The sequence below is a fragment of the Physeter macrocephalus genome, chromosome 7 (genome assembly GCF_002837175.3).
Source record: "Physeter macrocephalus isolate SW-GA chromosome 7, ASM283717v5, whole genome shotgun sequence".
Classification (NCBI taxonomy): domain Eukaryota; kingdom Metazoa; phylum Chordata; class Mammalia; order Artiodactyla; family Physeteridae; genus Physeter; species Physeter macrocephalus.
Genome location: NC_041220.1, coordinates 157,211,866 through 157,236,871, shown reverse-complemented (window position 1 = coordinate 157,236,871; position 25,006 = coordinate 157,211,866). Strand labels below are relative to the sequence as shown.

Sequence of the window (25,006 nt, the reverse complement as noted above, 5' to 3'; positions counted from 1 at the left end):
CATTTCAGAATCCACTTTCTCTCCATGGTCAGCTCTCTGGAGTAACAATGTCCGTCCTTTCCAAAAGGATTGTTACTTTTTAAGTGCTTAGTTTTCCTCACCATCAATATTTTCATGCAAGTGCATCACAATGAATGATGATGAAAACTCTGCCTGGAAGATGAAAAACACAGGGCCACCTCCTCAATCAGCTATGGAATTTCCATTCCCTGTAGCAACCAGGGTGTGGGAGAATCAGCTAGCTTCTCGCCTTCTTCTTGAGCTCGCTTTTAGCTGGGTACCTGGCCAGCAGACAGTGCCAAGATTCCTTTACCCTTAGGATGGCTGAGTGATGAAGTTCTGGCCATCAGCGGGATTTGAGCAGAAGTGTTGTAGGAAACTTAGTAGTTAAAGCTGTGGTTCTCAACTGCTGTGGTGCGGACGGAATGTGGTGCGGACGTGATGTCAACAGCCGGGGGCGGGGGGGGGGTCATTTTGCCCCCAGGGGACATTTGGCAATGTCTGGGGACATTTTTGGCTGTCAAAACTGGGGGATGATGCTACTGGCATCTAGGGGGTAGAAGCCAGGGATGCTGCTAAATATCGTACAACACACAGGAGAGCTCCCAGAACACAGAATTATCCAGCCTCAAATGTGAATTATGCCAAGGTGGAGAAACCATACCTTAGACGGAAGTGGCGTGCCCTGGCTGGCTTCACCTTTCTCCCTTCCCACCGGCTAGAAGGTGCAGTGGAGCACCATCTTGGACCATGTGTGCCAAGGCATCAAACCAGGGAGTCTGGACCTACAAGGTAGGTGGAATTTGAGCCCCCTGGCCTGGTGGGTCTCCCTTTCGACTCTGAACACCTTACACCCAGAGAGAGAGAACATATACACACACTCATAGCACTATTGTATATAAATCATAGTACTCCAGTAACTACTCGACCTGAAACACATCCACTCCAGGCCTGCTTTGTTCTGCTTTTACCAGGTGCCCCCTAAGCTCTTTCTCCCTGGTATCTTACCCCTCTTCTCTCTTCCCTTCCTCCCCTGATGTGGTTTCTGCCCTCTGGCAAAGACTCTACCAGGACCCAATTGATCTATCATCCTCAATCCATCCCTGACTTTTCCTAGAAGACACCACACTCCTGCTATCCCCCCACCCTTCTATCCACAAACATCTTAGTTCCTCCCACATCCACTTTCTGGAGGACGAATCTTGTCTAAAATAACCACCCTCAGCATAAACACACTTTCTGTGGCCCTTACCCTGCTATATTTTCTGCGAAGAGCTTACCATGGTGGACAATGATGTTTTTCACTGTCTGCACTCTACTCAGTGGTGCTCATTTTAGGAGGTTAAAAACTGTCTTGTTTACCACCATATATCCAGTAAATGGAATACCGCTGTCCAGTAGACATATATAATTATATATTGCATGCCCCATATAGAATGCTGAATGTTCTAGTAGCCACATTAATAAAGTAAAAAGATAAAGATGAAATTAATTTTAATCTTATACTTAACCTAAACAGTCCTTCCCTAACATGTTGTTAACTATTTTAAAATGAGGTATCTCACATTCATTTTTTCAAACGAATTCTGCAATAGCCGCTGTGTAATTTACCCTTCCAGCCCACCTCAGTTCAGACTACATCTCAAGCTCTCAACAGCCACGTATGGCAAGTGGCTGCAATGGACAATACAAATATGGAATAATACTTGACACACAGTAGGCATCCAGTACTAATTTGTTAATATTCTTCTATAGTATTTGATTCTTCTTGAGTATAGGAATAAATAACATGGTAATAATGTTCACACCATTGATAAAGTCTAATTGAGTTAGCCATTTACTCTTATTAGGCATTTAAGTTGTTTCCACTTTCCACTTTTTGAAATAATTCTGCAATGAGCATCCGGTTTACGGCTGTTTTTCCTTGGAATAAATTCTCGGAAGTGAACATTCTAGTACAGAAATATGCCCCCTTTTAGGGCTCTTGGCGCAATTTGCCAAATTACCCCAGAAAGGATTATGCCACTTAGGCTTTGAGTGATTTATGCTTGGTTATTATTGATCCTCTGCGATGCTAACACAACAGGTATTGCTGATAATGATTGTGATGATTAAAAAAATGTTAATTAATAGGCACCAATTTTTGTCAGCTATCACGCACCAGGCCCTGTGCACCAGGTATTTCTCACCTCTTCGGGGCGAGAACCCGAGGCTTAGGGAGGTTAATAAACTAAGCGCTAGAATCGCACTCAAACTCAGATCTGGGTGACTATTTTCAAAGCCTGGGCCACGACCACCCTCCGTTTCAGTTTTTAAAAAAGGGAAGGCTAACTAAACACAAGGGAACGGAAGTGAGAAAGTTCAGAGCGAAGAGTTAAATGCCAAGGAACTGTAGCGGAGGCGGAAGCCGTGCAGAAACGACCGTCGTCTTCCCGACCCACAGCCCAACCCCGAGGCACAGGAGTACCCCCTCCCCTCCGCGCCCCGAGTGCCGCGATCCGGTCACTACACCCTGCACCGGCCGTCCCCACGCTCCGCCCCGAGAGGCGGAGCCCCCATTTCGCGCCAATCCCCTGCGTGGTGCGGAACGCGGCGAGGACGTGACGTCAACCGCGGGGGGCGGGACTTCCCGCGTCATGGCCACGTGACCCGCACCGGATGCTCACGTCAAGTCGCCCCGGCAACATCCTTTCCCACGCACCGCGTCTCCTGTTTCCCACCGGAAATAGGTCCCTGCTCGCCCACCGCCCAGGATTCGCAAGCTACGCGCCCTCGAGGTGACTCCGGGGGTGGCTGGGTTTCATTTGGGGAGTGAAGGAGGCCCCTGGAGGCCCCTGAGCCTGGCGGCCCCTGAGCCTTTCTCTGAGGCCGGGAGAGCAGAGGGCTTGCCTGTCACGTTATCGTCGTAATTATCAGCATCCCGCTAATTGTGAGAGGGAACTGGTTCCAGAGCCCCTCGGTTCTGCCGTGCGCCAGAATCACTGGATGGCTTTTAAATGCCCGGGCCTCCATCCCAGACCAGTTAAATTCGAATTTCTAGAAGTGGGGCCCCGGCATCGGTATTTTTATGAAAGCTCCCCATTGTGATTCTGATGTGCCAGGTAACACTATGTCAAGCTAGGTCTGGAAGGTGAATTCGGACTTTGCCCATCCAGCCGAGAATCAGAACAGATCACCCAGGTCAGCCTCATCCTTAAGAGGGAAGTCTAGGATATTGGCGCGTCTATTCAAAAATTGGGGTTTTCTTTTCCTCTCTTTTCCCTCGCACGTTGACCTCTGTGGGAGGGTCAGAGGTTTTGATGGCAGTTATCTGGAGAACATTTGGCACCTGCGGTCTTCTCTGCGCCTTACCTGTGGAGGTGGAGAATGTCTTTTCCCCTCTGTTCTTCCTCAGTAGTTAAGTGAAGTTGCACCAGTGGCCAACGAAGTACCTTTTAGCTCTGAAACCGTAAGAGTCCCTTAGTACAGACCAGATGGTTCTGAACAATTTTATTCTTTTCAGGAATGATTTTTAAAGTTGTTTCACAGGCTAGATTCTGTATTCAGCTCTTTTGCACCTTAAGTCAGAACAACATTACTTGAAAGTTTAGACTGAAGATTAATAACACAAATAACATTTCTGGAGTTACTCTCAGAGTTCCCATGAATTATGGGGTGGGGGTAACCTTTACACGTACAGTTTTTACTAATATAGTTTATAGGAGTAACAGCCCCTTTGGGATGGCAATGTGAACAGAAACCGTATATTTTCCAAGACTGTTAGCTAGTAACTTTGGATAGGCATAACTGAAGGCAAGTTCACAGTAAGGTGTACAGATTTCCTCTGAGTATTCGTTGTTGTGCTGGGAAAGGATATAAACTAAAGCTCCAGAGAGAATTTTCATTCTAAAAGTGTTTTACAGAGGGTGAAGGATTATTTTGGTTTTTAGGGTGCAACATTTAAGGATAGGGTGAAATGAGAAGGATAGGGCGGAAAACTGTACAAGTAAGCATAGAGTAGAGGTTGGAGAATTCACAAAATAGATGCGGAACTCTTGAAACTTCCCTCCGCATTCGCGGATACGTAGGGCCGACTATACCATGCCATTTTATATAATGGACTTGAGCATCCGCGGATTTTGGTCTCTTGCGGGGGGGAGGTCCTGCAACCAATTCCCCACGAACACCGAGGGACGTCTGTACTTCTCTACAATAGGAAATCCAGCTATAGAACAGTGTAAAAAAGTGAACAGGGGAAAGAAGAGCATAACTTGTTGATCAAAGGTCAGATGGTTTGAAAATATCTTTGAAAACATATTAATGTATTTAGATATCTACTTTCCGAAAAGATTTGGAGCTTTATAGCCAGTTATACGAGTTACTAGCTACTCAATGATTTTAGGGAGGGTAGAGGTTGGAGGAGAGTGTTAACAGGAAATGGCGATCCCAACAGCATCCAAGGGCAGGAAATATTAGCTGTGATTTTTTTATGCTGGAAGGAAAAAAGGAAATTTAAAAGGAACAGATGGCAGAATCCAGGCCTACAAGTAATTGATTAAATGCCCAAATGAGAGGGGCATAGTGAGTGCCGTTTAAATGCAGAAAAGAGAGATAAACGTGGAATTACCCTGTATGTGTTTATGGAAGGAAAACTTGAAATAAGGCTCCTGACATCCAATGGTGACTTTAACCACTTTAAACCAGTCGTGTTTTATGCTCTTAACTTGTATTACCTACCTGTCCAACCCTTATTCCTTCATGGTCACACTAGGTTTTGCTGTTTGAAGAATATACTTGCAGTGAAGGGAACTTATCTGTTTCCTCTTTTGCGTTGTATTCTGTCCTTGTCGGTTACCCCAATTTTCAGCTTTCACATTGCCTGTTGTGTTCAAGAGTCCTCATATTTCACTTCTGATTCTTATGTTAGTCACATGGGGATTTGGTGAACTTGCAAATAAATCCATTCCCAAATCCATCACCCTTGCTGACAAATTAAACAGTGCCGTTCTATGGGTAGAAAATGGTTTGTATGAAAAAGAATTGTTAACTACATCCTTTCAGCCTTCCTCCTTCCCCATGCTGTGCCTCCATTGTGACATTGCTTCTTATTGCAACAGCCAGAAGAGTAAATTGGGGCTTGGGGTCGAGAGAATGAAAGGGAAATGAAACTCAGGTTTGAGGCTCCCTCACCCATCAGTTTTAACTGTTATAGGTGGACAGAGGCAGGCCTTCTAAACACAGTAGCTTGTGTGCTTGTAGGAGGCCTGTGTCTGGAGGAAAGATGGAGCTTGGACTGCTGAGGGTGGGAAAAGGCCGTTCAGACTTGAGCCATCTCTGATGTCCGAATCACTAAGCCGGGACCACGCCAAGCCACAGGAGGGAGCCTCTGAGGGCAGCAAGCCAGATGAACTTGCCAGCCTCAGATCGAAGCTGGGGGTGATGGCAAGAAGCAGTGCTCTCCAAAAAACCTCATTTTCTCGTTTGTCTTAGTTGAGGAAGTTCCTACCAGTGTGTGTGTTTATTGGGAGACATCTTCTCTAATAGGGTTGTTACCGCATATACCGAGATTCCGTAGGACTGCATATGACTCAATGTATGTAATTCAGATTTCTCACCATACCGTCATTTATTTTGAGCCATCTCCAGCAGACCCCGTTCCTTCTACCTTGAAACTGTGTATACTGAAGGCCTAATTAGATCCCCCCAATTCTCTGGTTGGCTCAGAGAACCAAATTAGGGAGAGCCTTATGGGAAAGTTGCGTATCTTATTTAATGACCAGCGTTGAATGTGTTTCTATGCAAAAATCAAAGCCGATGAATTTTCATGTATTTAATTTTCAGAATTCTAGTGGAAAAGGAGGATAGAGAGGAAAATCCAGTTACAGAGGATACATTATCATTTCGAAGGGAATTTGTGTTTTATTTATCTGGTTGCTATGATGCATCCTAGATCCTATATTTATAAGAATCTAAATAGGCAGTAAAAAGAATTTGTACAAGGAATTCCTTGGTGGTCCAATGGTTAGGACTCCGTGCTTCCACTGTCCAGGGCACAGGTTCAGTCCCTGGTTGGGGAACTAAGATCCCACAAGCTGTGCAGCTCGGCCAAAAAAAAAAAATTGTACAATGTCACTGCCTTTCAACAAAGCCACATTCCTTATTGGTGGAAGTGTTTAATGACTCAATGGAAATAGTCACATTTTATCCATTGAAAGCCACAAAGCTCATGTCTGTTGTTGTTCCTGTATATTTATGCGTTTAAAAATATGTCTCCCAGGATAAGCAGAGGCATTGAAGAATGAGTGCAGTTTTTAAGAAAGGCTGTACGGAAAAATATATCATTCGAGACTCAGAGGCACTGCCTTTTGCCTGTGGGCCTCAGCAGTGTTTCGTGAATGACCTCAACGCTGTTTTTTTCTTCCTCTTCTGGTGGCTGAGGACAATGAATTCGGTCTCTGTACTTGCCCAGGCTCAGCTGGGCAGTGACTATCGTGCCATTGTCCTCCCTGGGGAGGGCTGCCCAGTTGGTAGTGCCGTGAATCCCGGGCCTTCCCTGACATTGACCCTCTCTTTTCTTTCAGCTCCACCATCCCATTAGGAGAAAAGTTGCTGCGCAGTACACGGAGCCAGGTGCCAGAAAAGAGTAGGAGACACTCTGGGGAGGTGAGGAATGAAAGATAAAATTAAAAACCATTGAAAGGGCAGCTCAGTCTGCTGCTACCTTAAGCTTTCTTTTCTTTGAGCTGGTGGTGGTGTGTGACAGTACTGCTGTAGTGTCTAGAATTATTTTAATGTTGGCTTTTCAGAAGCCCAGGCATTTTTATTAGGTCCTTCAGCGCCTTTTTGGAACCCAGCTTTGAAAAGCTAACAGGGCCCATTCTTTTTTTTTTTTTTTTTTTTGCGGTACGCGGGCCTCTCACTGCTGTGGCCTCTCCCATTGCAGAGCACAGGCTCCGGACGCGCAGGCTCAGCGGCCACGGCTCACGGGCCCAGCCGCTCCGCGGCACGTGGGATCCTCCCGGACCGGGGCTCGAACCCGTGTCCCCGGCATCGGCAGGCGGACTCTCAACCACTGCGCCACCAGGGAAGCCCTGACGGGGCCCATTCTTAGAGTAGGGTCTCACCTTCCCTTGGGTGCTAACTGATGCGGCCAGCCGGGAAGGATATGGATTCCTTCTTCCAGGGAATAAACACTCGGAACTCTCTCCTGCTTCCCAGTTCCTGCTTCCCGTCCTTGTTGGGTTCCTGCCTAGCCCGGGCCAGCTAGTAGAATCTCCATCAGAAATCATGGCACTACATATGCTTTCTAAGCCCTGTTGATTGATCCTGTTTTGCAGGAGTTAGGGTGGGGGTTTTTTTGTTTTTTGTTTTTCTTAATTAAGTCTTTAAATGTCTATGGAGCTCTTTAAGAAATGGTCCCATTTGCTTATTTAGTCACAGAGAGGATTCTTCTGTCCCCAGTATTAGGTACTGGTCACCAAATTGCTGTTGGTCATAGTCACAGTTTTCTTGCTTCCACTAGTCTTATTCTGAGCCTAATAACTTATGAGACGGGTGAGAATCTCCAAGTTCCTCCACTGATTTCCAAGTGCAAAGCGAGGAGCAATTAGGATGCTCAACATACTGAGGGCGGAGTCTATGGAGCCTCGTAATGGATGAACATGAAGCCGGGGTGGGCAAGTGATGGCCCACGGCTAAGAATGACGTTTACATTTTTAAAGGGTTGTTTTTTTAATTTAAAAAAAAAGAGGACGGCTGTGTAACAGTATATGTGACACACAAGCCCAGAATATTTACTCTTTGGCCCTTTAGAGAAAAAAATATGCTGGCATAAAATACCAACAGTGATAACGGGAAATAGTGAGCTCATAATAAAGTTCTATGCAAGCTGCTCTTTCTTTAGATGTGTTTTTCTATACTTTTTCTTATTTGATTTGAGGGAGACTGATTAATTTGTCATTCATTCTCAGGAATATTTTGTTCAACTTGAAGAAAATTTTATTTTATTTATTTATTATTTTTATTGACGTATAGTTGATTTACAACATTGTATTAGTTTCAAGTGTACAGCAAAATGATTCAGTTATATATTCTTTTTCAGATTCTTTTCCCTTATAGGTTATTACAAGATACTGAGTAGAGTTCCCTGTGCTATACAATAGGTGCTTGTTGGTTACCTATTTTATATATAGTAGTGTGTATGTGCTAATCCCAGCCGCCTAGTGTATCCCTCCCCACCCTTCCCTCTTTGGTAACCTTAAATTCGTTTTCTGTCTGTGGATCTCTTTCTGTTTTGTATATAAGTTCATTTATTATATCATTTTTTTTTTTAGATTCCACGTATAAGCGATACTCTTTTTAATTGAGTATCTGCAGGATTTTAGGAATCTTAAAGATACTTAAAATGTAAAAGGATATGATACATAGGTTTTGGAATTTGGGGAGGGAAAATAATAAATCCAAGGGTGAAATGAGCAGCATATTGAACGTAGAGCCTGCAGACTCTAAACGTGCTGTAAGATGGCAGCAGATTTGATTATAAGTGTCCCAGTGGCCAAAGCGATGAGGAAAGCATAATCAGAAGAAAATCGATGACAAAGGTGCCTGTGTTCCATGATTAATGTAAATTCATCTTTCCTTAATGGCCTGGGTCTTAAAAGAGGTCAGCATCTCGGCAGATGAGTTGATAATGCTTTGTAGGTAGTCAGCAGCCTGTGCTGAATCTGAACGGCTTCTGGTCCAAATGCTGGGACTGGCTTTCTTCCGTCATCTCAGCTCCTACAGTCCTGGCTGCTTTCTTGCAAAAGTGCCCAGAGTGCCTTTCCTGATTTCTGAGCAGTGGGACATGGCAGCCCTTCTATCAAATTATTTGTTGAATCAAAGGCATAAGTAAGTCACCGCTCCTCAAATTAGCACTCCCATCCCCCTTTTTTTTTTTTTAACATCTTTATTGGAGTATAACTTTTACAATGGTGTGTTAGTTTCTGCCCATCCCTTTTTAATCACAGCCATTGGCATTTGAACAGCCTCAGTTTCTGCTGATAGATCAGCTGTTAACCTTATGGGGATTCCCTTGTATGTTATTTGTTGTTTTTCCCTTGCCGCTTGTAATATTTTTTTCTTTGTATTTATTTATTTTTTTTTTTAACATCTTTATTGGAGTATAACTTTTACAATGGTGTGTTAGTTTCTGCCCATCCCTTTTTAATCACAGCCATTGGCATTTGAACAGCCTGGGGCACTCGTTGAATTACACTTGAACCTCTTAAACAGTTGTTTACTCTACCACGCATGCCTAACTTCTAGCTCTGCAGAAGGGAGCCTCTCGTAAGCCATCTTGTGCATTTTCAGAATACTGGTACTACTGCTTCTAAAGCCAGGCTGGATTTTCCCAATTATAAGTAAAAACAGGATTGTCTGAGGTCTGCAGTAGTGTTCAATCACAATAATATTTATTACATATCTGAAGCTCTCAGATCTCCTAGTTCGAGATAATTAACATTTACATTGATCTGGTTCTAAGTACGTATTTTATAAGGCATAGAAGTCTGGATTCAAAACTCTTAATTTCCCTAAGATGCGCAGATGTCTCACAGGCTTTTTAAATTTAATTCCTATGCTAATTGTTAATCTCTAAAACAAATTTGATTAAGATACACATGGAGTTCACTTTAATGTCATTTTGTGCTTCAGGCACTCAGGAAGCTGTTCAGATTTCAGTGGTAGACGTATAAAACCTGGCTGGCGTGAATTAGCCACTTAAAGGCTGCACCTTACACTTTAGCACTCAAGTGTATACCGATTTCTGCTGTAATTTCTTTTGTGTTGGTTTTACTTCTGTAGGTGGTTAGCCCCTTAGTTGTATTGACTGTTTTTATATGTATTTCTTCGGTAGCCTATAAAGCACATAGCAGTTAGCCAGGTTTTCAGATAATTGTTTATGTTTTAAGCCTTTAAATTATAGTTGTAAAGTAATGTGAACAATAATTTACGCTTGTATTTTCACTGTACTTGTTAGCTTTTCCCCGGTTTACATTCACTGCATGTGTGTGTGTTTGTGAATTTAGAACAGGGAACAGGAAGTGTGGGCTGTGTTTAAGATAAATTTACAGAAGACCATGTCAGCCCTCTTGGAAACACCCTCTTTGAAAGCTTATTATATTTAAAAAGAATGTGAATCGTGCTCTTTAGGCTAAATCTTCAAAGATGTGGTCAATTTAACATCTCAGTGTTCCGCATTAACCATAGCAAAACATCTGGTGGAGATTACAAAATAAGTTTATTTCTTAAGGCTTGGAGATTTTAAAATTCTACCCTATAATAAAGTAAAGTAGGAAAAATAGGACTCCTTCGGTATCTGATTTCCAGAGTTTCAAAACCCAAGTACCTGTTTGCTCAGCATCACATTGTGTTAGGGGTTTTGTCTCATAGATGCTTAAATTCTCATGCATTTTAGGCTATTGCTTTTGTTTAACTTTTTCTTAAAGTACATTCTGGTGTCGGCTGGCCCTTGAGCATCTCTGAACCCTTGAACAGAAGGGAAAAAATTGAAGTGTGTTTTAAATAGGTTGTAAAAGGTGCAGATGCAGATTAAACTTTACCTTGAGGTGTTTCCTGACATACCAATAAATCACAAGAGGTAGCTAGCACGGAAAGGAGTAAATCCTGGCAGAGCAAGGCTGTTGGGCAAAGGTATTCTACGCGGTCACTTGGTGGAGTCTCCAAGTGACCAGTTCCTCCTCCCGCAGAGACGCAGGCAGCGTGGGTAGGCAGGGAGAGTGTAGTGTCACACGCTGGCTGAAAGATGCTTTTTGCAGTCAAAACCAAAGCGAGGTGCGTTTGGGGGGCTTAAAGCCCAGGGTACAACCCAGCCGAGAGAGTTGTTTTATTTAGAGAGGCTTCTCCAAGTCCCAGGCCTGCAGCAAGACCCAACAAAGGTTTCCAGTGAGTTGGCAAGATGTATTCTATTCTACTCAGGCCTCTGGGAGATCCAGGGTTAATTTACTTTATTTTTTTTTATGAACTTTTTAAAAATATATAAATTTATTTATTCATTTATTTAATTTTTGGCTGCAGTGGGTCTTTGTTGCTGGGCGTGGGCTTTCTCTAGTTGCGGTGAGCGGGGGCTACTCTTCCTTGCGGTGCGCGGGCTTCTCATTGCCGTGGCTTCTCTTGTTGCAGAGCACGGGCTCTAGGCACGCAGGCTTCAGTAGTTGTGGCTCGCGGGCTCTAGAGCGCAGGCTCAGTAGTTGTGGCGCACGGGCTTAGTTGCTCCGCGATATGTGGGATCTTCCCAGACCAGGGCTCGAACCCGTGTCCCCTGCATTGGCAGGCGGATTCTTAACTACTGCGCCACCAGGGAAGCCCTCCAGGGTTAATTTAAATACGCGTTGGTATGAACTATGGGTTAGTAAATAAAGTAATAGTTGTACATTTTTAGTTCATGTTCTTTGTATTATTTTTTACATACGTATGTCTAGCTATTTATGTGGTTACTCTCGTGGACTTTACTTTCAATAGGGAAACAAGTACTATACTTGAAAAATGCAGTGTCCTTTGAGCCACTGAATCACACCTAAGGGGATCCCTCCTTTTCAGACCACTAGCCCAGGTGTCGGTCCTGTCGTGGTGTGTTGCGTGAAGATCAGGCACCGTCCTGGGGAGAGAGCAGCCTCTGAGGAGCTGCTATGCAAACCGCAAAATAGCTACGAATATCACACCCCTGGACTGAGCAGACGTCTGCACTGTGCTTGTTCTTTCCTAGTTTCGGCGCTCGTTTGGACTTTCACAATCAGAGATGGCAGCAGAGGTAAGTTTTTTTTTTTTTAACTGATGAGAAAAAAGGTAAGTTTTGGTCTTTAAGGTCTTGGCGTCTCATTGCATGATGGAGAAGACCAAAGAAATACAGCAGAAAACTCAAGGCAGAGCACCACCGGGTGTGTTGCTCGTCATCTTTTGTCCCAGGCACTGAGGAGTGGGCCGCCAGCACGTGTTTAGGGGGCAGAGAGGGAGGGGCCAGAGAGCATGATGCTCACCCGTTCCTGTGGTTCTTGGCAGGCGTTTCTAACTTGGAATTAGTCATTTAATCACAGTGGGTAGAAAGGCCCAAGATGATAGACATCGGGTCCTCTTGCCCCCTGCGTCTCATCTAGAAATGATCATTATTAGCCTCTGTCCCCACTTTTTAATGGGCCGTAACCTCACACTAATTGTTCTCTGTGTGCCTCACGCGCATGTACTCCAGAGCAAGTGTGCACACGCCTGGTGCCCGTCGTGGGTGTGGACCTGTCTTATATTCTCCTTGGCCCCGTAGCACCCTCGTGGAGAGGAGATATTTAGTAGATACCCAGTAAACACACGGTTAGTTGATTGAACGTTTGAAGGTTTCTCTTGAGGCTGAACCACGTGGTGTCTAGCGTACATTTCTTTTTGTTTTGTAGCCGGCAACAGCACAAGCTCTGGGGTCTTGGTCCTCTCATCCGGTCTACGCAAGATACTGGCAACATTACCATCAAGCGATGGCGTGGATGCGCAGCCACCAGAATGCCTATCGGAAGGCCATGGAATCTTTCTTCACGTCCCCGTGGTACTTTTCTGCCATGGGCCTTCCCCAGAGCGCTTATGCTAAGGAGGGCAGAAGGCCTCGGTCCTGCCACGAGCATCCCCCAGCCTCCCGGGACTCCCACCACAGTCATTCACATGCTGGCAGGCGTGGACCACATCCACGCGGCAGAAAAGGGCCAGCTTGGCCCGCAGAGAAGGAGAAGGAGAAAGAGAGCGAGTCCGACGATGGCGGCATAGAATGCGACGTGAGCAACATGGAGATCACGGAGGAGCTACGCCAGTACTTCGCCCAGACCGAGAGGCACCGGGCGGAGCGCCGTAAGTGCAGCCTGCCCCTCTCCCGCCCCTCTCCGAGGCCTTGCCCCGCCCCGCCTCTTATCTCCTGCCCACACTGATTTTTATTTATTTATTTATTTATTTTGGCTGCCCTGGCTCTTACTTGTTGCCCGCAGGGTCTTCATTTCAGCACTCGCTGGCATGCGGGCCTCTTAGTTGCGGCATGCATGCCGGATCTAGTTCCCCAACCAGGAACTGAACCCAGGCCCCCTGCTTCGGGAGCATGGAGTCTTACCCACTGGACCACCAGGGAAGTCCCGTCCGGCCCTCATTAATAACCTTCTAGGTCCTCCCTTGGGTACAGATAATATTTCAAACCCAATCCTAAGCCTGGAAAAGCTCTGGTGATGTGGTACCTCACTTATATTAGTTTTCAGGGTTGTTTTAATATAGGACTTTTTTTTTTTAGTTCTAGAACAAAACTTATCCTAATAGTACCTCTGCCATTTACTGAATTTCAGACCCTACACCAGATGGGGTGTGTGCATGCATGTGTGTGTGTGTGCATTCCCTAGTCTACACAACAGTCCCTCAAGGTTTTAAGCCCATTTCACATATAAGGAAAGTGAGCCTTCAGGAGCTTCATTGACTTGTTCTGTGATATCAACTAGTAATTTGCTGTTAGGATTCAAAGCAAGGTGTGTGTGACTCCAGTTCCTGTGCTCGTTCCTCTAGCACAGACTCAGGGCTTAGGACCACTAGGTTCCTAAAATGCTGCTGCGGCCTCACTGGTGCACAGCCCAGAGACTGCCCTGGTATTGCAGAGCTACCGAGTCTTAAATCTCAAGCTCCCTCCAGAGTAGACACCAGTGGGAACCTAAAAAGAATAACAAAATGCCTGGTATTTACCGTCTCTGGTTTGATCCTGTGTCGTGGCTGTCTGTTCCTGGGGTTAGAGAATTGAGATAATGGTCTTAAATCTTCAGCTGGAAAGCAGGAATTTTATTTTTTTAATTTCTTACTAACTTGCCACAAAAAACTAAAACTGCTTTTTGTGCTTTCCTTACTGTTGAGATTCACCAGCACACTTACATTTTCAGTGTCTCTAACAGACATACACATGCTTTTCTCCCTATTACAACATGCCATCTCAATATTGTTTTTATTGAGTTCTAAGTATATATTTTGCCTAGAATTTTCTAGTAAACGGAGACCTAGAAGCTTGGGGATGGGTGCATTTCATTTACATCTTGATTGATCTGTGTTTTCCTAATGACGGGCGAGCATTTATTGATTCCCCCACTGGGTGCCAGGAACTGAGCCCTTTACTGTCTGCCTGTGATTCTTCACTGCTCATTCAGTTTTACTTCCCTTCTTTTGATTGAACCTTTGACTTCTTTGAAGCATATTAGAAAGTATATGCAAACAAGTATTTTTAAACAGTACTTTCTATTACACATAGAATGCATGTCTTTCCTTGATCTTCGGGAATAACTTTTACCTTTTTTCAAAATACATTTGAAATAACTGTTAGTCTAATTTAAAAGTATGTAACAGATGAGGGAGAGTTGGCATTGGAGCATGTCCACGTGTGGTTGGAATGCTGTTTGTTACAGCTTTTGAAAAAGAAAATATGATGGAGACAGGGCTTGTTTCTGTTGTCCGTACCCAAAGGCAGAAGAACATGTTTTTCCCGCCAGAGAGAGTGCCACATTTATGATAGAACTTGTAATTAAGGATGGGAGCAAACCCCAGCCATCTAAAAGGCCATTTTGAATGACCTGCTAATTTAAAATAAACCTGACAGAGTTATTCAATGAAAAATAGACATGAATGGCGTGAAAATAGAATAATGAAATGCATCCTTCACGTGTCAGCAGTTCAGTTACAGATGTCTGGTTAAGAACCATCCCTGTTTCTCCGTCTTGCCTTTGTCAGGTAGAATTCTAGGTAGGTTAAGAAAAAGTCATGAAAATTGCCTGCTAAGTTTTGCCTGGCACTTAATATTATTTTGAATGAATGAATGAAGTCTTTCAGTGTTAATTATGAGCCTTAAATCAGAACTTTTCAAACCTTATCCCATGAAGTACTAAACTTGCTGCAGTTCTTTGGGCCATTTTACAAGGTGAGGTAGGCATTGAATATTTTATAAACGTGAGGAACTGCATGTTTCGTTTGATATCATCCCTAAATCTGCTTAGTTTACATCAGGGCTCCAAGTCCTATTATTATCGTCACTGTTATGGGTTGAATTGTGTCCGCTAAAAACAGATTTGTTGGAGTCCTAACCCCCACCCAGACCTCAGGATGTGACCTTATTTGGAGAGAGGGTCTTCACAGAGGTAACAAGTTAAAATGAGATTAGGGTGGGCCCTGATCCAGTATGACTGGTGTCCTCATAAAAAGAGAAAAATGTGGAAACAGGGACAGACGCGCACCCAGGGAGAACGGCACGAGAGGACTGGAGTTCTGCTGCCACAAGCCAAGAACTGCCAGAAGCCGGGAGAAAGGCCTGGAACAGACCTTCCCTAGTGCCTCTGGACGGGCATGGCCCTGCCGACAGCTTGATCTCAGACTTCCGGCCTCCCCAGCTGTGAGACAAGACATTTCTGTTGTTCTAAGGCACCCAGTGTGCTGCACTTTGTTACAGCAGCCCTAGGAAACTAATACAATCACTCTGTCGAATTTTCTTTGTTTCCAAATGCAGTCTGTGAGTGGGACGTAAAGTGAACCACACAGGTCTTGTCATTGCTGTGAAGAAAATCTGGTACATGTTTGTTTTACCATGATCTAGATAGCAAACCAACAAAAAAGGGAATTTTATGGAAACCCTTACAACCCTCCATCCCTACTCACCAATACTTACATTATTGTTAGTAGAATTATACAGGGGCAGCTGTGGCAGGACCGCTGGAATCACAGGCTTCCAGCCCCACTCCAGCACTTACTAGCTGGAGGTTCTTATCCTGTGCACCGCTACCCTGTGCCTCAGTCTCCTCATCTGTGAAATGGGGGTTCTAATGAATGGGGTGGTAACTATGAGGATTAAATGAGATAAGAAAAATTATACAACAGTGCTCTGTACGGAAGTCAGTGCCCAAGAAGTGTTAGTTGTTATGGTTTGTTGCTAGTAACTCATCCTTTAACATGGATTATTAACCATGAACTGGTTTTACTCTGATACTGTCTTGATTAGTGCTTGATTGTTATTTTTTTTAATTGAAGTATAGTTGATTTACAATGTCATGTCAATTACTGCTGCATAGCAAAGTGACTCACTTGTACATTTATATATTCTTTTTCATATTCTTTTCCATTATGGTTCATCACAGGTTATGGTCCGGCCTCCCCAGCTGTGAGACAAGACATTTCTGTTGTTCTAAGGCACCCAGTGTGCTGCACTTTGTTACAGCAGCCCTAGGAAACTAATACAATCACTCTGTCGAATTTTCTTTGTTTCCAAATGCAGTCTGTGAGTGGGACGTAAAGTGAACCACACAGGTCTTGTCATTGCTGTGAAGAAAATCTGGTACATGTTTGTTTTACCATGATCTAGATAGCAAACCAACAAAAAAGGGAATTTTATGGAAACCCTTACAACCCTCCATCCCTACTCACCAATACTTACATTATTGTTAGTAGAATTATACAGGGGCAGCTGTGGCAGGACCGCTGGAATCACAGGCTTCCAGCCCCACTCCAGCACTTACTAGCTGGAGGTTCTTATCCTGTGCACCGCTACCCTGTGCCTCAGTCTCCTCATCTGTGAAATGGGGGTTCTAATGAATGGGGTGGTAACTATGAGGATTAAATGAGATAAGAAAAATTATACAACAGTGCTCTGTACGGAAGTCAGTGCCCAAGAAGTGTTAGTTGTTATGGTTTGTTGCTAGTAACTCATCCTTTAACATGGATTATTAACCATGAACTGGTTTTACTCTGATACTGTCTTGATTAGTGCTTGATTGTTATTTTTTTTAATTGAAGTATAGTTGATTTACAATGTCATGTCAATTACTGCTGCATAGCAAAGTGACTCACTTGTACATTTATATATTCTTTTTCATATTCTTTTCCATTATGGTTCATCACAGGATATGGAATATAGTTCCCTGTGCTATACAGTAGGACCCTGTTGTTTATCCATCCTATATATAAAAGCTTACATCTGCTAACCCCAGCCTCCCACTCCATCCCTCCCCCAACACCCTCCCCCTTGGCAACCACAAGTCTGTCCTCTATGTCCGTGAGTCTGTTTCTGTTTCATAGATAAGTTCATTTGTGTCATATTTTAGATTCCACATATAAGGGATATCATATGGTATTTGTCTTTCTCTGTCTGGCTTACTTCACTTAGTATGATCATCTCTGGTTGCTGATTAGTGAGTGCTTGATTGAGATTCTGCATATTTTTAATAAAGTATTCTCTGACTTCGAAAAAAAAAAGAAGTCGTATATTTCTGCCCTAGTCAGCATTTTTCAAACTCTTAAATTGATTTAGAATATTTAAAACATAAAAGAATGAAAAGCTTTGATATCTGTCAAATTGAGCCACTAATACAGTTTTGTCAAAGTAGTCATTACCACAACTTTTAGATCTGTTTCGAGGACATTCTTGCTTGATATAAGTTAATATAGTAAACTACACGGGCTGGGGAAATGAACCTGCTTCCACCTGCCTCATAACAGCACTAAACGTATTGAGCTTCCGCTACTTTGTGCTTTAAAAATGTGTAATTGTGGCATAATTCAAAATTGCTTGTGCTGGGATCTCTGATGCTCTTGTGTCCTGCAGTCCGCCCTGAAAGCTTTATCAGGTCCCCGGGAGACATGAGAGTTGTCTGGCGAGGGTGAGAACAGGCTTTGGTGTCGGAATCTAATCTTCCCGCGAAAGATGCGGTCTCTGTGAGAAGCAGCTGCCAGGGCCTGACGCTGCCCCACCAAAAATAATGGGCAGCACTTCACCAGCGCTGGGTTTTTCACCAGCACTTTCAGTGGCGTATAGGATCAATTCGTGTTCCTTGGAGCAGTCATGGATGCTGGCATTCAGACATAAGTAATTGGAATGCCCATGGTGCTTTCCAATCCGTTACCTTCGCTAGAAATGCTCACAGAGGTTTAGTTACATACACAGTTGGGAAATGTTTGAATAAAGAGATGAGGGACCTGAGTCATGTGAATACTCGGTTGAAGTTGTTTTGCTCTTTGAGCCACTAGAAGCTACTTATTCAATTAGGACAAATTCAGCCCTGAACATGAATCATTTAGAGAACACAGATTGTGTAAAATATTACTAGCAAGGGAAAACGTAGCTAAACTTGAAAGATTTAGCTTTTCAGGACTATTCATCTCCACAGGAATGTATACGTTATATAATCCATCATCATCTGGGTCTTATTTAATATTTTCTTGGGATAGAATCCTTTAGACTGGACAGCGTGTTCTTGTTTGTGATTACTATTCCTCCAGACGGTCTCTAATTTCACATATTTCAGCAATAAAAACCAAAAAAATATTAAGTAGGGTAAACAAAGAACTCTTTTTTGTGCAGCAGTAACAGGCATGCTTTTGATTATGTTATATATCATCGTTTCCTAGTGAGATATTGCTGTTATTTAAAACTTCACTGGTAACATTACTTATGGGAAAGTAGACAGTTGTGAAGTTTTAAAAGGTCAGCTGTGTTGTCGGTTATTTCTTAGGAAAAATGTTTATTGTTAGGTTAAGGAAGGTATCATCTTTCAGTCATAAATAACCATCAGTTGAGACTGCGAGGTCCTCGTCCTAATACTTAGAGGGAAAATGAGTGAAAGTTCTCATTCCCCGTAGAGAAGCAGGCCCCCCGAAACAAACACTTGCCACTGTTGTCTCGGCACGAGCCAATCAGATGGTTGTCACCTGTGTTTTGGGGGTAGATGTCGGGCCCAAACAGGGACATTTCTCAAAGAGCATAAACCCATGTGGGAGGAGAAGACAAAATCAAGTTTAAAATGATACCTACGAGAGCCACTTATGGTGTGGGCCATGGGTAGTTTTGCAAATGAGGGGAAGAGCCAGTGGGCTCAGTGGTCAGAGGAGCTCCACGGGATGGTGGTGGAGAAACGGAGTGGACACTAGGCTTTGAGGGATGGGGGCAGTGCGAGATGAGACGGAAAGAAAGGGCTAAGTGCACTCCCCGCCCAGCACTCAAAGTGCTGGTCTTACCAAGGGCCCAGGTGTACTTTGTAGACATTTGATGGGCGACATCTGCTCCGTTATGTTGTGTCCACCCGAGCAGGAAGGTTTAGACCCGAGTCTTCCTAGTGAGCCTTCAGTCAGTCTGCTGGAACCCGTCCCGCTCTCCCTCATTCCACCCTCCACAGAAAACCTCGAAGATATAACGACGAAAGCTACGGCCCAGTGTTTAGGGAGCTGTCTTAGTTTCGTCAGTGAGATTCAAGTGTGGAATCATACTGATTGAGCACAGTTCCGCCACGTGTGTGTTTCATCTAGTCCGGATGTTCAGGGCATCAAACCAGTCCGTGAGAAGATACGTGTGAATGGCCATAGAAAAATGGAAGGGAGGGATGGAAACATACTTTTATTCTAAAAGGAAACATGGTGATGGCCCACGGACTTGGGGATTACATCTGTCGTCGAGTGAGGGATGTGGGGTGAGGATGGAAGACCCGTCAGTAATGGCTCCAGCTCTGCTGGCAAGCACCTGTGTTCTGGATGTGTTGCTGACAAGCCAGAAACGAGGCGTTCATGATATAAATCAAGTCTGTGCTTTCGCTCGGTTGTGCTGAGGTCATTAATTCTGGCAACACAGCAGAGAATATAATCAGACATGCTAATCCTAGAAAAATGGGGGGAAATCACATTCTTTAACACTCATTTGTCTTAGTGCTTTGTCCTCCAAAATGTTCTGCCTTTGAGCTAATTATCTTGGAATACTTAATGAATGTTTTCCTGCTATGTCAGGGTCTCTGAAGTCCAAGTCACTTCCCATGATTGCTTTTTCCTTTATAGACTTTAAACCTACATCGGTGACACCATGTAAATGTATAGATTGAGGCAAAAAATATCAAGGTTATATATCCTGAACACAGATGGAGTCCGGTAGGCTTTCTCCTTAATAGTATAATACTGTTTTTCCTGTTTTAACTCTGTATGCATGTTAACCCCTGAATTAGTTTCCTAATACTGTTGTAACAAATTACCACAAACCGTGTGGCTTAAAACTACAGAAATTTATTCTCTTACAGTTCTGCAGGCCAGAAGACCAAAATCAAGTGGTCGGCAGGGCCACGCTTCCTTCCGAGGGCTCTAGGGCCTGCCTCTTCCAGCTTCTGGCAGCTCCTGGCTTTCATTGGCTCGTGGCAGCAAGGCTGCCATCTCTGCCGCCATCTTTACATGGTTTCCCCCTGTGTCTGTATGTGTCCTTTTCTGTCTCACATAAGGACCCTCTCACTGGATTTAGGACCCACCCTAATCTAGAATCATCTCATCTCAATCCTTAATTACATCCCCAAAGACCCTATTTCCAAATAAGATCACATTCTGAGGTTCTGGGTTGATGGAAATTTGCGGGGAGGCTATTCACCCCACTACAACCCTGTTTTAAAGCTGAAATTGAAAAAGATACTCTGATTTGTATTAACACAAATTGCCTTGGTCAAATACCCTACAAGAAAAAAGTGCTTGGTAACATTGAGTCCCACAGCTGTTTTGGGGAAAAATGACCGACCTCTGCATGACAAGGCCCCTGTTCAGTTATTTCTGAAGTGTGTTGTTCGACTTCTCTGCTTCAGTCAGATGACTCTCCATCTGGCTGGCTGAGCCCTCACCTTGTTTTGACAGGAAGAAAAACTGCCAGTGATTGAGAATCCTTTCTTTCATTGGGAGAGAGGAAGCAATAAACAGAACCTAGAATAAGTGGATGCCTTCAAGTGAGTATTGCATCCTAAGGCTTGCTTGGTCCCCTAGGTCAGTATACACTAAAGTACTTTCCCGTGCTACCTGTAGCCTCCAGCGCCCAGCTAATCTGAGGGTATTTAGTTTTAAGCTGACTGGTTTTCAAATTTATAGTCTAATGTTAGAACTTGTGTGTGTGTGTGTGAGTAAGTAGAGGCAAAGCAACTCGAATGTAAGGGAACAAAATCAGACCCCCAACTCAGCGGTGCCCCTTCCTTCCCCCTCCCCCAACCTCTCCCCCATGGAGACTCAAGGACTTGCGGGAGGGGGCTCTAGGCAGCTCCTTTTGAGACTTGAGCATCTCTTTCTCTATCCCTGGGTTGTCATTTTTCTCCAGTAGCATCTGGAAGGAACAGCTGTTTACAAAAAATAATGTCTGGCCTTTGAGCTTTCTCTTGACAACCTCTGAGCACCTGCTTTGGGTCGGGCATTGTGGCCTCCCCCAGGGCTGGGGAGACAGGGTGAGTAAAGGCCACAGTGCCCTCCCCCGTAGTGGACTCCCTCAGGTGGGCCGCTGGTGCCAGGAGACCCGCTTCCCGTCCCTCCGATCTGTGTTTGAGGGCAACTACCCGCCATGCAGGAAACCAGGAAACCTCCACACTTCTTGTGAGAGTGGGAGGGGACCAGGGTTTGGACCTTAAATTTTCATGAGGAAACCTGGATGGGAAGGAGGTAAAAATAGAGAACCGAGAGCAGAGGGCTGTGTCTTTTATTCTTTTATTCTTACACCGTATAAAGTCTATTAAGAACTAAAACCCTGTGATGGTTGCTGTGATGAGCACATGCTGAGTGCAGACTTGGGAAACAGCACAGGCTTCACTGACGGCCGGCCAGCTGGGGTTGCTTTGGCGTCACGTAGCATTTCATCCACAGCTGTCAATAAGAGGAAAGGGCTCTGGGCGTATAAATTGTTAGACCGATTTAACGTCTGCAAGATAGTTTTTGTCAGAAGGGCAGCAGAAAGAAGCATCGTTATAACCATGTTAAGTTATAAGGAAAAGAAAAATAAAGATGTAAAAGTAAAAAGGTTAAATTCACATATCGTAGCGGCAGAGAGCAACACTTACTAAGATAGCAAAGATTCCAGTGTTTATTAAAACTTTTAAACTGAGAGACTGATTTTGACAGGAAGTTGAACATCTGTTGTGTCACTAAATCTGTCAGTGAGAATGATGATAGTCTTGGGACAAATTCGAGAGTGAAAGGCCCGTGGTCTGGGAGCCTCTGTCGTCTACATGCAGAGGCTCTGAGGGATGGCGTGGGATCGTCTCCTCGGGGCCGAGGGTTGGTAACGTGTCACAGGGGGCAGGGGGGCTCTTCTGTCCCTGGCTCGGGTGGAGAGTAGTCCCCAGGGGAGGAGGGGGTAGAATTCAGACACCCATGAGAATTGAACATCTTAAATCCTGAAGTTTCAGGTTTGCCAGAAAGACCAAAAATGAGAAATAAATGCTTGTTGACCTCCCATTCATTTGCATATCAGGCCAATATTTTGGTTTAGCTCCGCCTTTCACAGTAGGTCAGTTCTGTCTTTTTCGTGGATAAGGTAGCAGTTATATTGCATCTTTTGCTTGACAGTCATTTGGCTTATTCCCATAGTACTTCCTTGTATAAAAACAAACTGCAGAAGCGACGGTGGAGGTCAGTCCCAACCTCCTAATTTTACAAATGAGAAACTCCAAATCTAGTGAGGCAAAGTGCCTTTTCTAAAATTGTAAGCAGTGAAGCTTGATGTAGAGCTGGAACCTTTTATCTTCATGTCCGGCGTTCTTTTCTCTGTTTGCGGGGGAACAGCATCACCACGTGTAGGGGGAAGATGGTGGCACTGACTCCAGGGGGAAAAAATTTAAAAAATTAAAAGTAAACTGCAGATGTGCTAAGAGACAAATGGTCATGTGCATTTTTAATAATGTTTCCAAGAGCATAAAACTCCTTCCCTCCAGCTCCAAGGTGCGATTTATAAAGGATGGGATTTGTGAGTGTCTATGCCTAGCCACATAAATAGCAGAGCCATGTAAATATCTTGCCAGTCTCTTGATTTGCTCCCCGTTGTGTTTGTTCCCTTCCATACTCAGCTTTCATTCTGCTACTTTTTTTTTTTTAACGAAGGAAAGAATGATTTATATCATTGTTTTATTCGCCTACAACCATCTTCACTCCTTGGTATTCCTCTTGCTAGCGGTGGCTACAGATGTGTGCATTCTGCTACCAGTTTCTCTGTTCTTGACAGTCACAAAAATCTGTAAGTTGGCTAAATTTGACCTTATGTTTTGTTGACATTTTTATGTTGTTTCTATTTACATAAGAATACAAGTTATGATACTAGGACTTGTTACAGTGAAAATCGAGAGGGGAGAATAACCTGAGTAAATCTGTCTTGCTTTACAAGAATCCACTTAAATTCGTAGGATTAGAGCATATAACCGTCGCACCTGAGGCTTAGCCTAAGCTGACCTAGGAGGTGAAGGGGCAGGTCCCATCCCTCGGTGAGGAAGGGGGCCGGCTGCTGCGGGTAACACAGCAGCAAGACGAGGTGGCCAAGGCCTCCCTGCCTTCTGCAGAATTATCCTTTCTTGGCCCTTTTACCTTCGACAAGGGTTGAATCGGTTAAACTTTCCTGTGTGGTGTGATGTGCGTTTGCGGAGCACGCAGGGATCGTGATCATGGTGGAGTTCTCTAGCTGCTAGTCTTGCCCTTTTCCAGATGACCTCAAACCATACCTCTTCCAAAGAGGTGACTTTTTTCCCCACCATCTCATTTGTGGTGGGAAGTACTACTTCTTGCAACACTGGACTTTCCCGGGAGCGTTTCCTTTCCCTGCCGGCCCGGTGCAGTGTTTGAAACCATGTGAGCGCCACCAGCCGTGCCCCGCTGGGCAGCTTGTGGGCAGCGGTGTAGACGAAGAGAGAGACCCACATGGTTGCATTTCTCTCCTCTGTTTTCAGGGCCCGTTGCAGAGGTGGGATAACTTGGGCTGACACGTTTCCTGGTGGCTTGTTGCCACTTCTGTTTGCGTGTAGCCCTCTGATAAGTGAGTGAGCAGCGATGCGCCTCCTAACTAAGGAGATAACGATAATCCGGCGCAGGTCACGCCTCAGAGTCCGAGAACCTCCCAGCCGGCAGGGCGGGCGCGGGGCAGTTAAAGGGGGAGGGCGGAGGGGGCCGAGGGCCAGCCGAGATCACCCGGCTCACGGCGTTGCCGGCGCACATGTCGCTTGCTTCCCAGGGCGGCAGCAGCAGCTGGACGCGGCGCGTCTGGAAGACTACGTGAACGCGGACCACGACCTGTACCGCGACTCGCGCCGCCGCTCCGTGCTGCCCCCTGCTGAGCAGCCGGGCGAGCGGCGCCGGGCCGAGATGCGGCGCCTGTACGGGGCCAGCGCCGCCAAGATCCAGGCCATGGAGACGGCCGTGCAGCTCAGCTTCGACAAGCACTGCGACCGCAAGCAGCCAAAGTACTGGCCAGTCATCCCGCTCAGGTTCTGAGCCGCGGCCCTTCCTCTCGCGGTCCCCCTCTCCCCCTCTCCCCCTCTCCCGTGGCTCTGGTCTGGGTAAGGCTGACTAATGAGCACGTTCACCAAAGTCCCCTGGGGGGCGGGGGTAATGTCCGCCACCTGGAGGTGGGCAGGACGTGTCCTGCTGCCAACATGAGAGATCTTCTCTTGAGATAAAATGAGAATTTCATATACATCCCCCTGGTTTTTAATGTCAATAAGAGCGACCAGTTCATTAAAGTTCTCGCTTGGAGATACTGCCTAGTTGTTGCATTTCTGTTTTCTTGTATCTTTAACCCAACCGAACTAGGCAGAGGCCTTCAGTGAGTCAGTCAGGTGTCCTCTCCCACTCCAAGTCCTTTAGCCCCGCAGAAAAGGATGCAAGCCCGCCAGACGAATACCGCTTCTCCAGCACAGAGCTCGGCGTGCGTGTTCTGTCAAGGGCCTGAGAGTTCCTAGTTTTGGCTTTCAGGCCAGGTGGGCTGTGTCCTGACTGCTGCGTTCTGCCCTTGCAGCAGGAAAGCAGCCAGAGATGGTAAGTAAACAACTGGGCGTGGCTGCATGCCAATAAAACTTTATTTATAAAAACAGGCCGCAGGCCAGGTTTGGCCTGTGGGTGGTAGCTTGCCAACTCCTACTCTAAAGGAATGAGAATCCCTGTCTGATGTCCTTCTGGTTATCTGCTTGTCTCTACAGAGCTGGAATGTCATCCAGAATTGAGAGCCAAGGACGGTAGTTCC

The 25,006-nt window shown here is 45.0% G+C and overlaps 1 protein-coding gene across 4 annotated transcripts; it reads left to right on the top strand.

Annotated features, from left to right (window-relative positions):
• The first annotated feature begins 2,645 nt into the window (after nt 1-2,645).
• On the top strand, nt 2,646-24,664 carry GEMIN8 (gem nuclear organelle associated protein 8). Of its 4 annotated transcripts, none has more exons than XM_024115496.3 (5): nt 2,646-2,777; nt 6,561-6,642; nt 11,744-11,788; nt 12,420-12,861; nt 23,999-24,664. In XM_024115496.3, the coding sequence occupies exons 1-5, from the start codon at nt 2,659-2,661 to the stop codon at nt 24,256-24,258; spliced, it is 948 nt and encodes a 315-aa protein (XP_023971264.1). In that variant the 5' UTR covers nt 2,646-2,658; the 3' UTR covers nt 24,259-24,664. The 4 variants fall into 4 exon arrangements, with proteins under 4 accessions (XP_023971264.1, XP_023971267.1, XP_023971268.1 ...); XM_024115497.3 differs by lacking the exon at nt 2,646-2,777 and adding an exon at nt 2,959-3,180 and having other exon boundaries at nt 11,578-11,788; nt 23,999-24,663; XM_024115499.3 differs by lacking the exon at nt 6,561-6,642 and having other exon boundaries at nt 2,688-2,777; nt 11,578-11,788; nt 23,999-24,663.
• Nucleotides 24,665-25,006: the final 342 nt, after the last annotated feature.

What these genes read in the sequence shown, in the direction of transcription:
- GEMIN8 (XM_024115496.3), top strand. Translation starts at nt 2,659, where the DNA reads ATGCTCACGTCAAGTCGCCCCGGCAACATCCTTTCCCACGCACCGCGT. An exon ending in GCAAGCTACGCGCCCTCGAG is followed by an intron (nt 2,778 to 6,560) that starts GTGACTCCGGGG and finishes CTTTTCTTTCAG; the next exon opens with CTCCACCATCCCATTAGGAG. An exon ending in AATCAGAGATGGCAGCAGAG is followed by an intron (nt 11,789 to 12,419) that starts GTAAGTTTTTTT and finishes TTTGTTTTGTAG; the next exon opens with CCGGCAACAGCACAAGCTCT.